Source organism: Ipomoea nil, unplaced genomic scaffold (assembly GCF_001879475.1).
Source record: "Ipomoea nil cultivar Tokyo-kokei standard unplaced genomic scaffold, Asagao_1.1 scaffold0317, whole genome shotgun sequence".
Lineage (NCBI taxonomy): Eukaryota > Viridiplantae > Streptophyta > Magnoliopsida > Solanales > Convolvulaceae > Ipomoea > Ipomoea nil.
The window spans coordinates 3,954,956-3,970,650 of NW_017616745.1; the positions used below are offsets into that span (position 1 = coordinate 3,954,956).

A 15,695-nucleotide genomic window follows, 5' to 3' on the forward strand; every position below is an offset into this window, starting at 1 on the left:
ATGTTAGGTTAGGATATAAAATAATTTTGTTTCTCAAGTTCAATATTTTAGTTAATATTTTAAAATCATGTAATTATATATGATACCGTTATTTTATTTATTTATTTTAATTTTTAAATTTATTAAAATATATAAAAATATGTTAAGGATATTATAGTGTCTGAATAAAAGATAACCCTAAACCAAACATGATTATATTACATACCATAATTTTAACCAAATACAGAAATCTAACATTCCCAACAATCTAACATTCCCAACAATCTAACATTCCCTAAGATAATCTGACATTCCGTGAACCAAACGATCCCTTAGCGGTTATAATGCAGTGATACACGCCTCTAAGGAACATTACCTGAGGGCGCTACCGCATCGACCTAGGAAGGCATATATATTAATTAACTTCTGCCCGATTTCCATCGGGTCCGTGACTCCGTGTAGCCTTGGCTCTTACCTCTGTTCAATTTTCTGGTTCACCTTCGATTCAGAGATACATCGCTGCACAAAAATGGTCTGCCAAAAGTGTAAGTTTCATCTCTCTCTCCATGTGTACATAAACTCTCGCGTAAACGGTGAAAAGTTTGTGGATGTTGAAAACGTTAGGGTTTTGTGAATTGGGCGGTGGATGCAGGTGAGAAGAAGCTCGGGAAGGTGATAGTGCCGGACAAGTGGAAAGAAGGAGCTCATAACACGACGGAAGGTGGAGGGCGCAAGATCAACGAGAATAAACTCCTCTCTAAGAAGAACAGGTTTGGTTTTCTCAATTTCCTTTTTTATTATGTGATTTTCTCAATTTTCTCAGATAGAGCTGCTAAATTGATCGAATTTGGAGGATGATCAGAGAATGAATTTTCCACACTAAGCAAATTTCTAGTTGTTGCGTGAAATTTTGCTTAAGATCAGCTGATTTGCATAGTGTTACACTGTTACACAGTAGCAGTGATGTGTTATTGGAGGAAAATGTGAAAATCCTGTTTGAAAGGCTTTTAGTAGCAATAAGAAATCTCCCTTGAGCATTGCTACTGAGAAATTTTAATATAATTTCAAAATATTGTAACCAGAAGTGGGAAGAGTTTGAGAGGCAACTTAGTAAGATGCTGAGATAAATTTCTCACTCTAATTTATTTACTTTTATTGGGGTTGGCTGACATTATGGTTGCCAAGAGTACACTACAAATTTAACATTGCATTTTCCTTCTTCCAAATACTGCCTACTGAACAAGTGAGCTAAGCCCGTGAACGCAACGTTGCATTTTTCCTGGCATTATGATGTGTAATATTCAGAAAGATGTTTTTTTTTTTTTTTTTTTTTTTTTTTTGATAATAATAAAAAAAGTCTGCTGGATTTTGATTGAGAGCCTAAGTTTAACCCTGCAAAAGCGTATGCATTCTGTTCTTGTGCACTTCAATGGTTATTGTGGCCATGATTCCTATAAATCTTTTTCTCTTAAATTTTTTCTTCTGTTAAACATTGTCTTGCTAGTAGTTGTTTGTCTTAAGATCGTTGGTTTCTCCTATGGTGATGGAAGAAACATGTGGTGGTGTTGGGATTTAATTCTTTGGGTTACTGAACTAGTGTCCTGGGTTTTGCTCTGATTGGTGATCATTATCTTCCAATTTACTAGAATAGTGTGATTCTATAAGTGTTATACTGTTTAATGATTTTCAAGTTTTATTAAATTGGTATCAAAGAATAATGAGTAGGTGAAACGATCTATATTGATATTTGTGCTAAACTGAACACTTGGTATTTCTCCTTAAGCAACATTTACATGGGTTGAACATTCATCATAAAGTGCATTAGGTTCTAATTCAAGCTGATGTATAATGTATTTTGGTTGGTCTTCAAAATTCACTTGTATGTAATCTTAAAATTAAAATAGGGGTCCAATCTTGTGATTATTGCATTATTTCTAGTAATTTTTTTTGTATTTAAAAAAATACTATCTTGCAGATGGACACCATATGGAAATACCAAGTGCATTATCTGTAAACAACAAGTACATCAAGATGCCAAGTATTGTCACACCTGTGCTTACAGCAAAGGTAGCATGTGATGCCTAAAAGGCTTCACATACATCTTCTACACATCACAAAATTTATCGTTCTGTCGCATTTATATAAGTTCTTTTCTTGTGCAGGAGTGTGTGCAATGTGTGGAAAGCAAGTTCTCGACACCAAGTTATACAAGCAAAGCAATGTATAAGAACACAAGCTTGGCTGGTCTGACTTCTACTAATGTCAAAACTCAAAAGACTATGATGCCTTGTAATGTAATGGAACATACAGTAATTGTCGAAAATGGTGTTCTTTGCAACGCCTAGGTGCATGCTTTCTGTTTGTGCTAAATAACACCTTCATTGGATTACAATCTCACTATTATCCTCAGGTTTCCTAGTGATATGATTTTGTGTTTTTTTGACTCCTATATACATAGTTTATTCCAATTCTAGCTCACTCTTGGTTATCAACTTTGATTTGTTTCACTTTTGGGCATTTTCTTTTAAAAAAGTTTACAACTTTTAGTCCAGATTACTCTTAAATAATATAGTAGGGTAGAGTTCTTGTTCTTGGTTTGAGTTGATCAGCTAAGGTTGGTTTGGCCCTGTTTGGTATAGTTAGCCTATCAGCTAATTTTGACTTGTTTGATCACTATTAGCTGTTTGACTTGGTTAAACAACCAATATGAGTGTTTGATTAATTAGGCAATTTTCTTCTTCTTCGATAAGCTTTTTGAGAAAGTCATTTTGTATGTAATCAGTTATTAGCTAACAGTTAATTTATCAAACATCTTTTTACAATCAGCTAATGTTATTAACTAGTTAAACACACTAATTTAATCAGTTAACAATCATTTACCAAACACTCCTTTTATCTCTTTGTGGTCCTTTGTCTGTTAAACACTCCTATTATCTCTTTGTGACCCTTTGTCGGTTAGGGTCACAAGATGAGTTTTAGTTAAAGTGCATTTTCTTGTAGCAATTGTAATGTTTCTTGTAAATCAAATTTTTACGAAATGATGGCATGTTGAGTATTTTGAGCTAAAAGTAAAATCAGAAGAAATGAAAGTTGATGACCAAAGTAGAAATGACAGTATAATCTAGTGATCAAAAGTAGAATAAGATTTACATAGTTTGAGACAATATGTACAAAAGATCATATACATGCTTCATTCTATGAAATTACATCATTTTTCACAATTAAAAAAACATAACAACACTAAAGATTAGGTACAACATATATACAAAAAACATAACAACACTAAAGATTAGGTACAACATATATACAATGAAACATTGGTAACATTCCAGATGAGCAGCAGCAGAAGTGGCAACAAGAGCATTCCTGTTTGCTGCAATTCAGAAACCATGAATCTTGATTTGCTCCTTCTTCACAATCCCAGCCTGCTTCACAAAACAATTAAAACCTTAATCCTTGGAACACCATGCATGCATGCATGCACAAACCTCTGCTACAGTACAACCAGAATATATATATATGCCCTAAGAAATCACCTGAACAAGGAAGGTGGAGACATTCTTCCTCTGATCACCTTGGAGCTGGATAACCTAAGTTCATTAAACAGCCAGATTGTCAATCAATCCCAACAAGCTAAGATTGGATTAAGGTTTAGTCCGGGCAAGGGAAGAGAATGGTGAGTACCTGTCCAAGTTCAAGGTCCTGGACAACAGTGCCATTGCAGCAAAACTCTTTCTTGAGATCTTTCAGAATCTTGGTATAGCTGAACTCCTTCTTCAAACCCTGTACGGTTGTCAGGCTTTTCCGCCCATTGCGCTGTTGAATGCGGATGTGAACATATTCCTTTGCACCCGCACCTGAGTTCTCAGCTGCATTTGCATCAGCAAATGGATCTGTCCATGCATGCAAAACACACCAAAATTTCAATATACATGAACCAATCTCAGCCGAGTTGGTCAAACTGTTCCCAGCAAGAGCAGAGATTAACTAGGGACAACTTGGGTAGGTTTCCCTCTTTGTAGTCCTTTGCTAGCTAGGTCTTCGACTCCTAGCTAGCGGGAGCGGCCTACTGACTTTCTCAGTTTGAGTTGGTCACCTATGGTCTATGGACAACCTAAACTAATTGTCCTTTGCCAGCTAGGGTCACAAGGCGGGGCTTACCCAATGCACACTTTAGGGTAGTGGCTGTGGGTTTCCCTCGTCACCCAAAACAACAGAATATACATGGAGCCCGTGTATGTATATATTGGCCAGAATCTGAAAGGAAAATGTGGCATACCAAAGGCAGTAGGTATGTGGATGTCGAGTTCAGACATGAACCTTGGCTGCAAAGAAACAAGAATTAATCCTTAAACATTCCCATGCATGCTAATTAAGGATATACAGATCGAATACAAAGATAAATATATATATAAATATATGGAAGAAGAAAATTAAAGTTACCTGGACAGAGAAGAGGGAAATGCTGACAGGTGGAGATGAGGGCAGGAGGGGATTCTTGAATTGTTTAAAGAAGAATATAATAGTGCGAGAAGGGGTTGGGAATCAAAGAATGAAAGAGAAGACAGGGATGATGATGATGATGATGATTGAAGATTGAGGTGAAGAGGATTTATAAAAGGGATGAAGCGAGAATTGAAGCGAATAAAATGGAATGCATAGATTGACCACACATACAGTTCGTTGGACTACATGCCTCCCTTCTTGTCGTCAATGTCTTTATGGGTGGATGAATCTCCCTAGGCCATGCATCTTATTATATTCTACAACTCCATAATAATAATAATAATAAATAAAGGGTAAAATTCATTAACTAATAATGAGAACACATGTTTAACGTTTTTTTTTTTTTTTTTTTTTTTGAAAACACATGTTTAAAAGTAAGTTTAATGTTTTTTAAAGTTAACAATTTATCTACTAATAATTACTTTAGTTAAGCTTATTTTGATAAATAATTCTAATAGAAAAGTTCTAACCATCTTCTTCGTCTTCTGCTTCGTCCGCTATCATATCCACCGTGCATGAGTTTGAAGTAAATATATATTTAACTTTAAAATTTACTTACATCAAAATATTATTTTAGTATCTTTCAATATCTCAACTTTATCATTATTCTTTAATTTGGTTCTTATTCTATCAATATCATGAAAAGAGCATTATGTTTCATATAATAGGTATACAAGTTAACCAAGCCAGCATAACTATTTATATTGATGACAATAGTTGATTTTCTTATAATGAATTGAATTTGTAATAAAATTTTTAGTTGATATCATTAGGATATTATGAAGGAATCAACCCAAAACATTCAAACATACAAAATTGGTTGTGCACAAGAAAATGAAAGACTCATTGGGAAATGGTTTCATTCTTATGAAAAAATGCTATATATGTTTTATATTCATTACATATTCGTGATTTGATTTTGAACCTACTATATGTTTAACATATCAATGATGCCTTGTATATTGTGATATAAAATAGATATAAAGTTATTGTCTACTTTTTATGAATCATTTAATTAACAAAATATTTTTTTTAGTCTACATGTTTATAAATCATTTAATTAATGTAGTATACAAGTTTATATTATATATACTTCATCGATCGTATTCGAATTAATTTTAAAAAACCTAAACTTGATCTAACTAAAAAATATTAAAATTAAAAAATATTTATATTTTGTATATATTGGATTATAGGATGCTTGATTTTATATTCCTATTGTAATATAATACTTGATTTGCAGTAACCACAAGCTGCTGCATAGCACAAAGAAAGATTATTTTGTTAAATTATCGCACAATCATATGTATAAGTAGTAGTAGTATGTATGGGTTTGGGTTTTGATGCGAAATGGGTTCAGCTGTTGATGATGTGTGTCCAAACGGTGCGGTATAGGGTGTTGGTTAACAGTAGGCCTACGGAGGAGATTGTGCTTACGAGGGGATTAAGGCAGGGAGACCCCTTGTCTCCTTGTTTGTTTATTATCTGTGCGGAAGGTTTATCCCTGCTTTTGCAGGACTCACAGGCTAAGGGTCTTATTCATGGTTGCAGGGTAGCCCGGGGGCACCGCCAATCTCACACTTGTTTTTTGCAGATGACAGTCTGCTTTTCTTTAAAGCTAATCTGCAGGAGACTATGGAGGTGAAGAAGTGTCTGGGTATCTATGAGATTTTCTCTGGGCAGGCGGTTAACTTTCACAAGTCCAGTGTTTCGTTCCGCCGTAATACTCAGGAGGGGATTAGGGAGCTGGTTTCGGGGGCCTTGGGGGTTTCTCAGGTTGATGATTTTGGGAAGTATCTGGGTCTGCCTTATGTTATTGGCAGGAACAGGAGAGCAGTTTTTGCTTATGTTGAGCAGAAGCTGAGGCAAAGGTTTGGGTTGTGGAATAAGAGGCTATTGTTTAAGACGGGTAAGGAGGTTCTTTTGAAGAGCGTTGCGCAAGCTATGCCAACATATACCATGAGTATTTTCTTGAATCGTTATGCCATGGAACCGTGTTCACCATTCATGGTGAACACGGTCCAACGGTGTTAGTGCACCGTTATCTATTTTTTTTTTCTTAATTAATCGCGTGACTTTTCTTCTTCATTTTCACATTTCGCGGTTTCACTTTAATTTGAGGTGAGCAATGATTTCGGACATTCATAAATTATGAATCCATGCCTGCACATTCACTTTGGACTCATGCCTACACATTCCCGTCAGAAACCATGACTGCACCTCTGTAGCGCAAGCTTCTTCAATATTCATAAATTATGAATTTTCTATTATGAAATTATGAATTTTCTGTTATGAGATTATTAATTTTCTGTTATGAGATTATTAATTTTCTGTTTTGAGATTATGAATTTTCTGTTATGAGATTATGAATTTTCTATTATGAGATTATTAATTTTCTGTTTTGAGATTATGAATTTTCTGTTATGAGATTATGAATTTTCTGTTATGAGATTATGAATTTACAGTAAATTCATAATCTCATAACAGAAAATTCATAATTTAATAAATGTTTTTCTTTTATGCGATTATGAATTTTCTGTTATGAGATTATGAATTTACAGTACATTCATAATCTCATAACAGAAAATTCATAATCTGACCAAACGCGCGCCGTTAACACCACATTAGTGAATTTTTATTTTTATTTTTTTCATAAAAACGGCGCCGTTTGGACCCGTGTTCACCATGAATGGTGAAGACGTTTCCAGGGCATAATTTGCGGTATTTTCTTGCTCCCTAAATCTTTATGTATTTCGTTGGAAAGGTTGATGAACATGTATTGGTGGGGGCAGAGTGGATTGGACAGTAGCATTCATTGGCTGGCCTAGGACAGGATGTGTACCCCCAAAAAGTTTGGTGGAATGGGTTTCAAACGGTTGCATGAGTTTAATTTGACCCTGTTGGGCAAGCAAGGGTGGCGGTTGCTTACTAGCCCAGGTTCGTTAATGGCCCGTGTTTTTAAAGCAAGGTACCACGAGGTACTGACCAACTATTAGCAGAATAGCTACTTAGCATCGAAATCACTTCCGTCATTGTAGGTCTTTCATCTGCATCTTCTTGAACACATAACAAACCAATGTGTATACACTGGATGACTTCATTTATAGTATAGGACTCTCCGAGAGCTCGATCTAATATTTTTAATGGCCAACTATCCCTCCATTGTTCCCAAGCCTACAACATTATCACTTTGATCTTCATAAGTTGGCCATGATGATGACACAATATGTTATGGACTCGCAACCAAATATATATGAACATTTACATCATAAAGCAAACTTAACATACACAAAATAAATGTATTTAATATGGAAGTTTCTACTTACACAGCTAAGAAGGTCTTGCGCCTTGTTTGATTGGCAGGATGTTTTTTTTTTTTTTTTTTTTTTTTTTTTTTTTTTTTTTTTTTTTTTTTTTTAAGGTCCTAGCCTCCTAGGTACATAAACTATGCAATTTGACTGATTGTTGGAATCAAACATTTACAAAATTATGTTAAAGTAATATATAACATAAATTGATTAGATGGAGATAAAATCATATGTGACTACTTCCTCACATACTCTATTTTTTTTTTTTCTGAAAGGAGCTAGCATGACATTTATTCAAAATGCTCTGAAATAGAGTCTGGAGGGCTGAGTCTCAATACATAGCAATAGATTGCGTAAAAGCATACGAAGCTAAGTATGAGCTAAATAGTTATCTATTCTAGGAATAAAAACAACTGAACAATAATCAAAAGAGACAATACGAGCTCTGTATGCATCAATAGCATAACCGAGATATGATCGGACAGGTGTAGTTGCGGATGTCAAGTATTGTTGTAGTGTTAAGCAATCCGTGAATAGGTCTACAGAATGTTCTCCACGGTCTCATAACCATGACAAGACTTCTTTGCATGCAAAAGCCTCGACCATAAGTGAGGAGGAGCAGCTTGGTAATGGAGCGTTGAACGCCGAGATGTACCTTCCTTCGTCGTTGAGGATAGTCTAATTTAATTGTACATAGTTATTGAATTATAGTTGAAACAGTTAATTTTTGAATCGACATAACATTTTTTTTACCCGCAATTGATATTTTCCTTTTTACTAAACAAATTTATTATTGTAAGACGGGTATTTATACTTCTACCCTATACCAATTGACTAGCCAATAACCACATCGGATAATTAAAATGTTTAGTGTTCAATTCATCAATGCTTTATGCACCCAACACCCTCACAGTCGAGTTGTACATTATGATCCTCCTAATGTGATTTACTTCTTCTATGTGATTTATGAGTTGTTAGGCAAAAGCAAGATTTACTCAAACCAGCTCGATCACGCCAAAAAAAAAAAAAAAAATGCTTTAAACACATTTTAACATAAGTTACACGAGATACTACTCCTAACCATTAACCATCAAAAGTTATACACCCCACCATTATTATTATTATTATTAGAATATAATAAGATGCATGGCATAGGGAGATTCATCCACCCATAAAAGACATCGACTACAAGAAGAGAGGCATGTAGTCCAACGAAGTGTATGTATGGTCAATCTATGCATTCCATCTTATTGGCTTCAATTCTCCCTTCATCCCTTCTTTTATAAATCCTCTTCACCTCCATCTTCCTTCTTCATCATCATCATCATCATCATCCCAGTCTTCTCTTTCATTCTTCAATTCCCAACCCCTTCTCGTACTATATTATATTCTTCTTTCAACAATTCAAGAATCCCCTCCTGCCCCCATCTCCAGCTGTCAGCATTTCCCTCTTCTCTGTCCAGGTAACTTTAATTTTCTTCTTCCATATATATATATATATATATATATATATATCTCTGTATATCCTTAGCATGCATGGGAATGTTTAAGGATTAATTCTTGTTTCTTTGCAGCCAAGGTTCATGTCTGAACTCCACATCCACATACCTACTGCCTTTGGTATGCCACATTATATTTTCCTTTCAGAATATATATATATATTTTATTATTTTTTTTTTTTGTGACGAGGGAAACCCACAGTCACTATCTTAAAGTGTGTATTGGGTAAGTCCGGCCTTGTGACCCTAGCCGGCGAAGGACAACCAGCTTATGTTGCCCATAGGCCATAGTTGACCAGTTCAAACCAAGAAAGCCAGTAGGCTGCTCTAGCTAGGAGTCGAAGATCCTAGTTAGTAAAGGACTACAACGAGGTAAACCTACTTAGGTTGTCCATAGCTGACCACTGCTCTTGGTGGGAGTCGAATTTGTAATGGTTACTAAGTCAAGAGTCTGACCAATTTGAGTGGGATTGGTTCATGTATATTGAAATTTTGGTGTGTTTTGCATGGACAGATCCATTTGCTGATGCAAATGCAGCTGAGAACTCAGGTGCGGGTGCAAAGGAATATGTTCACATCCGCATTCAACAGCGCAATGGGCGGAAAAGCCTGACAACCGTACAGGGTTTGAAGAAGGAGTTCAGCTATACCAAGATTCTGAAAGATCTCAAGAAAGAGTTTTGCTGCAATGGCACTGTTGTCCAGGACCTTGAACTTGGACAGGTACTCACCATTCTCTTCCCTTGCCCGGACTAAACCTTAATCCAATCTTAGCTTGTTGGGATTGATTGACAATCTGGCTGTTTAATGAACTTAGGTTATCCAGCTCCAAGGTGATCAGAGGAAGAATGTCTCCACCTTCCTTGTTCAGGTGATTTCTTAGGGCATATATATATATTCTGGTTGTACTGTAGCAGAGGTTTGTGCATGCATGCATGCATGGTGTTCCAAGGATTAAGGTTTTAATTGTTTTGTGAAGCAGGCTGGGATTGTGAAGAAGGAGCAAATCAAGATTCATGGTTTCTGAATTGCAGCAAACAGGAATTGCAGCCAACACCTCTACTTATGCTCCTAACACCACTTATATAGAACCAATAGAACTACTTGTTTTTACCAATTAAACAATAGAATCAAACTTCTTGATAATTTTTTTCGTAAAATTTCAATTTCATTCATTTTCAAATGTTTTCTGCAAATCAAACAGTATCGTAACTTCCCAGAAACATTTTCAAATCCCATACTGCTACACGTTCCCTATTGATTTATCCACTGTGGCCTCCCCAGCTTGCAGTACCATTCCCATAGAATACATAATTGTATTGACGTTTTAAGTTTCTTTTTATCGAGAAAAATTCAGAGAGAGAAATCGTTATACATAAGTTCAAAATTAATTAAATCAGGAGATCGAATAGATGATCAATGGAAATATGGATTGAAGATTGGTGTTGGCAGGCCGAAACTGGAGTAGTGAAAAAAATAAAAAATAGAAAATTTGTTTACTAAAATTAATTTTTTAAATTCCTAACTTCTCTTCATTCATCACTTTATCTATGCTTTTGGAGAATTTAAATTTACATTTCTCCAAATGGTCAAATGGAGAAAACTCGGGTGAACATGGCTAAGGCCTTATTTGACAATTAGCGGTTAGCGGATTATATTAGTGGTTCACAGATAGCGGGTTTGACTAGCGAATTGTATCAACGGGTTGTAAAAAAATGTTTGGTAAAATTAGCTGTTTAGATTAGCGGTTAACATGTAAAAAGACCAAAAAGGGCATTCATAAAAATATTATTATTATTATTATTAATGATTAACTTTATTATGTAATAATAAAATAAAAAATAATTAATATTCCTTAACAAGATAATAATAATAATAATAATAATAACAACAAAACAACAACAACAGTAACAATAATAATAATAATAATAATAATAATAATAATAATAATAATAATAAATAAACAAATAAAAATAGAAAAAAAAAAACAGATGTGAGATCAATAGTAAAAGAGAAAGAGGGGTTGAACTCCTCTATAAAGGAGTTCAACTCCCCATCTTTCTAGTTTCCACCATTCCCAATCTGATGTGTTCCCACATCGGATGGGGAAGGTAAAAGGAGCCTAAGGCTCTTTTATTCAATGAGCCTTAGGCTCTGTAAAAGTTCAAATTTTGTTTTGTTTTGTTTTGTTTTTTTTTTGTTTTTTTGTTTTTTTTTTTTAATATTTTTTTTTATTATTATTAATGATTATTAAATTATTAATATTATTAATTATTATTTTTTATTAATTAATAATAATAATAATTAATAATTAATAATAATAATTATTATTTCAAATACGATGATTAAAATTTACTACTTCAAGGAATTCTGAAATATAATTTGAATTATAATTTGTAATTATTTGCATTTATCAATTTTTAATGTTGGCCATAAATTTTCACGCATCTCACGTACAAAATGCTAGTATTATATATAAATATTATAATAATTAATAATTTCAACTCTTCAAGTCCTCAGACCTCAACTCTAAGTCGTAAGTCCCAACATTTGGCGATTTAATAATTCTTATTTTTCAAATGAGTAAATACCCAAAATGGTCCCTCGACTATAGCTAAATGCACAAATTGGTCCTCAACTTTCAATTTCAACCAATTAAGTCCTTAACTTTGCAATTTTGATACGATTTGGTCCTCCATCTATTTGACCGTTTGTTGACAGTAATCGATGATCTCCAGAAGAACCTTCAGCTCTCGTCGGAGCACGTGGAGGCCTCCAGAATGACGTTGCACCGGTTCGGAAACACGTCGTCTTCTTCGCTCTGGTACGAACTCAACTACATTGAATCCAAAGGGAGGATGAAGAAAGGCGACCGGATTTGGTAGATTGCTTTCGGCGGTGGATTCGAATGTAACAGTGCGGTCTGGAAATGCAACCGGAACCTTAAAAAACCGATGATGGACCATGGAATTACATATATATATCCTAAAAAAATCACAGTCAACAAACGGTCAAATAGACAGAGGACCAAATTGTGTTAAAATTACAAAGTTAATGACTTAATTGGTTGAAATTGAAAGCCGATGACCAATTTGTGAATTTAGCTATTGTCGAGGGACCATTTTGGGTATTTACTCTTTTCAAATATTAACTATGTAGATAGATGATTCTTCATCTTGTCATCAACAAAACACTTAAAGTGGCACTCCAAGTGAGCTAACTGAACAATCGATCAGACAAAAAAATAAACGTTCAAATAGCGGACTTTCACCAAAACCGAACTTTTTCAAACCGAACTCTATTGTTAAACCGAATGGTTTAATTTTTTTAAAACCGCAAAATTGAAACCGAAAAAACCGAATCGAAACCCGAAATGCCTAGCCGTATGTAAAACTATGTTGGGATACCAAAGAATTCGAACCCTTACCTTTACTATTATCAAAGATGTGCTCTATCAACTAATATAACTCATTTCTTGTTGACATTTACTAATTTTTTTATACTAATACTAAAACATGTACTATATATACATATATACATACAAAGATTATATATAAGGTGGGAGGTGGGGTGAGGGGCAGCTGCCCCTGCCCTTTTGGCTCTGTCCCTGCGTACATAAGTGGCCTATCCAGAATTATGCTTTCTGAGATAGATGATGAATAGAACAAATCGCAATGGAAAATCAACTTTGAAAATTCATGTCATGCTAGAATTGGATATTATTTTTGGTTCATACATCATATATAATTATTTATTTCCCTAATGTTACTTTATCAATGTACATACCTAGGAATTTGAAAATAAGCCCCCAAAAGTACATGCACTCTGCATATTTGTTTTGTCTTCTGCAAATATAAACTCCAAAACCATGTATGCTTGAGTTCCATGTCTGTCTTATTTATCTTGGACAGAGATCAGAAATTGTCATTTCATTTACAGTCACAGACTGTTGCAACTCTATCTCTCTCGACATCCCACCACGATAAAATGCAGGTTCATGAGGTACTGACCAATTATTAGCAGAATAACTACTAAGCATCAACATCACTTTTGTCATTGCAGGCCTTTCATCTGCATCTTTTTGAACACATAACAAACCAATGTGTATACATTGGATGACTTCATCTATTGTATAAGACTCTCCAAGTGTTGAATCTAGTATTTTTAATGGACAACCATCCCTCCCGTGTTCCCAAGCCTACAACATTATCACTTTCATGTTCATAAGTTGACCATGATGACATAATATTATGAAGGACTTGAAACAAAATATGAGCATCTACGTGATAAAACAAACTTGACATAGAAAATAAATGTATTTAATATATATGGAAGTCTCTACTTACATAGCTAAGAAGGTCTTGTGCCTCATTTGATTGGCAGAAGTTACGAATTTTCTTTCCGGTAATAATTTCTAAAAGTAGAACACCGAAACTGAAAACATCCGACTTTATAGAGAACTTTCCGTGCATTGCATATTCAGGGGACATGTAACCGTTACAAACAATATACGGAGTAATTATTAGTACAACAACTAATTAGTATAAAGTAAATAATAATGATATTTTTTGCAATGATGAATTGAACAAACCTAAATGTAAATGTTGATGTCAACTAGGAATGCAAATATGTATGTGGATGGCTAAGATGCATAACTTACTATGTTCCGACTATTCTGTTTGTACTTCCTTGAGTTTGATCAACTCCAAAAATTCTTGCCATACCAAAATCAGCTATTTTTGGATCCATATTTGCATCTAATAGTATATTGCTTGCTTTGAGATCACGATGTATGATTCTATGACGAGAATCTTCATGAAGGTAGAGTAGACCTCGTGCTATTTCTCTTATAATTTTGTATCGCCTTGACCACTCCATTAGATTTTGTTTATCATGATCTAGATATATGAAAATCCCAAATTACACCGAGCGTTGTGCGATGACCATTCAAGTTTAGTACCGAGGAAATATGAAAACTTTGAGGTTTGAAACTAACCAAATAAAAAGTAGTCAAGACTTTTGTTGGGCACAAATTCATAGATGAGTATCTTTTCTTCTCCTTCGGTGCAAAATCCTAGTAGCCTTACTAAATTTCTGTGTTGAAGCTTGACAACTACTTCAACCTCATTCTTGAACTCTTGAGCTCCTTGCCCTGAGCTTCTTGATAGCCGTTTTACAGCTACTTCTTGTCCACTAGGAAGCATTCCCTGAGTATTATTAGTTATCAAAAAACAATTAGAATGAATTAAAAATGAGCATATATATATGGATGGAGACAAATTAAAGACTTTACCTTGTATACAGGACCATATCCACCTTTGCCGATTTTATTTTCAGGAGAGAAATCATTTGTAATAGCTTGAACAGTAGCAAAATCATATTGCGAGGACTCCTCTGCTGAAACTCCAATGACATCTACAGGAAAGATAGGTTACAAAACTATAAATTGCAAAAACTCGAGTGGCAAATATTGTAACACAAACAAGTGTAGAGAAACATAGATTCCAATCAATTAATCTGGTACTTTACCTGTTGTGTGTGTTGTGGTATTTCGTTTCTTAACATTTCTAATTCTTAGAAAACAGAAGATTGAAATGAAGAGTGTAATTCCAACAGCTGGAACTACAATGGCAATAATCACTTTTGAAGAACTTCCATTGTTTCCTGCATCAAGAAATACAGCTACCATGCATATATATTGAGAATTTTCAATTAGAGTTAGAAGGATGGCTCAACAACCTTAACATAAACTTGCTACTGGTTAATGCTAAAAGATGGAAAACTTTCAAGCCAGAAAACACTCAAACACTGAATCAATTAAGCTGGAAAGATAAATAATTCAGCAGGGGCAACCCAACCAAGTTGGTTTGACAGTTGACTTGGTAAGTATAAGTAGTTTCTAAGTTCGACTCGCCCTAACTGTCTATTGACTTTCTTAATTTTAACCGGTTAGCTATAGACGACCTAAAATGATTTACCTTATATAATCTTTTATTGATTAGAGTTATAAGGCACTTCACCCAGTGTACATCTTCAGGTAGCGACATACTCAAAAAATAATCTAAGAGGATGCAGGTTAAGTAAAAAGAGAAAAACACATTCCTAAAGTCAGCCATGCTTTGGATCCTCTGCTACTCCACCGAGTGCTAGCACTCTTCATCCATGAAGTCTTTGGTTATATATCTAAAAATCTAATCTAAAAACATAATAAGTGTGAATGGAGGTTATACCCTTTATTTATGTTTCTTTTTTCCGTTAAGTATTTTTATACATTATGCAATAAAAGTTGTACTTTACAATATTTTGGACGAACATACCCCTACCGTTATAACTTCTGTTATCTTTTCCACTATTGTTATCATGCACATGCATCCACCATATATTTTCTTATCTTATTCAATAA

General features: G+C 34.5%; 4 protein-coding genes across 4 annotated transcripts; 2 read left to right on the forward strand and 2 right to left on the reverse strand.

The window, feature by feature from the left end:
* The first annotated feature begins 372 nt into the window (after positions 1-372).
* Positions 373-2,430, forward strand: LOC109170120 (cysteine-rich PDZ-binding protein). Its single transcript, XM_019319087.1, has 4 exons — positions 373-524; positions 632-749; positions 1,955-2,046; positions 2,142-2,430. Exons 1-4 carry the CDS (start codon positions 509-511, stop codon positions 2,204-2,206), a joined length of 291 nt encoding a protein of 96 aa, XP_019174632.1. The 5' UTR covers positions 373-508; the 3' UTR covers positions 2,207-2,430.
* A 670-nt stretch (positions 2,431-3,100) lies between these two features.
* On the reverse strand, positions 3,101-4,537 carry LOC109170110 (protein translation factor SUI1 homolog 1). Its single transcript, XM_019319075.1, has 5 exons — positions 4,423-4,537; positions 4,259-4,304; positions 3,664-3,872; positions 3,516-3,569; positions 3,101-3,404 (listed from the first exon to the last, which is right to left on the reverse strand). The coding sequence occupies exons 2-5, from the start codon at positions 4,293-4,295 to the stop codon at positions 3,360-3,362; spliced, it is 345 nt and encodes a 114-aa protein (XP_019174620.1). The 5' UTR covers positions 4,296-4,304; positions 4,423-4,537; the 3' UTR covers positions 3,101-3,359.
* A 4,615-nt stretch (positions 4,538-9,152) lies between these two features.
* On the forward strand, positions 9,153-10,336 carry LOC109170101 (protein translation factor SUI1 homolog 1-like). The gene is made up of 5 exons (XM_019319064.1): positions 9,153-9,256; positions 9,368-9,413; positions 9,807-10,015; positions 10,110-10,163; positions 10,275-10,336. Exons 2-5 carry the CDS (start codon positions 9,377-9,379, stop codon positions 10,317-10,319), a joined length of 345 nt encoding a protein of 114 aa, XP_019174609.1. The 5' UTR covers positions 9,153-9,256; positions 9,368-9,376; the 3' UTR covers positions 10,320-10,336.
* A 2,854-nt stretch (positions 10,337-13,190) lies between these two features.
* LOC109166046 (cysteine-rich receptor-like protein kinase 10) lies at positions 13,191-15,235 on the reverse strand. Its single transcript, XM_019314935.1, has 6 exons — positions 14,822-15,235; positions 14,586-14,707; positions 14,289-14,499; positions 13,953-14,190; positions 13,639-13,789; positions 13,191-13,490 (listed from the first exon to the last, which is right to left on the reverse strand). The coding sequence occupies exons 1-6, from the start codon at positions 14,979-14,981 to the stop codon at positions 13,191-13,193; spliced, it is 1,182 nt and encodes a 393-aa protein (XP_019170480.1). The 5' UTR covers positions 14,982-15,235.
* Positions 15,236-15,695: the final 460 nt, after the last annotated feature.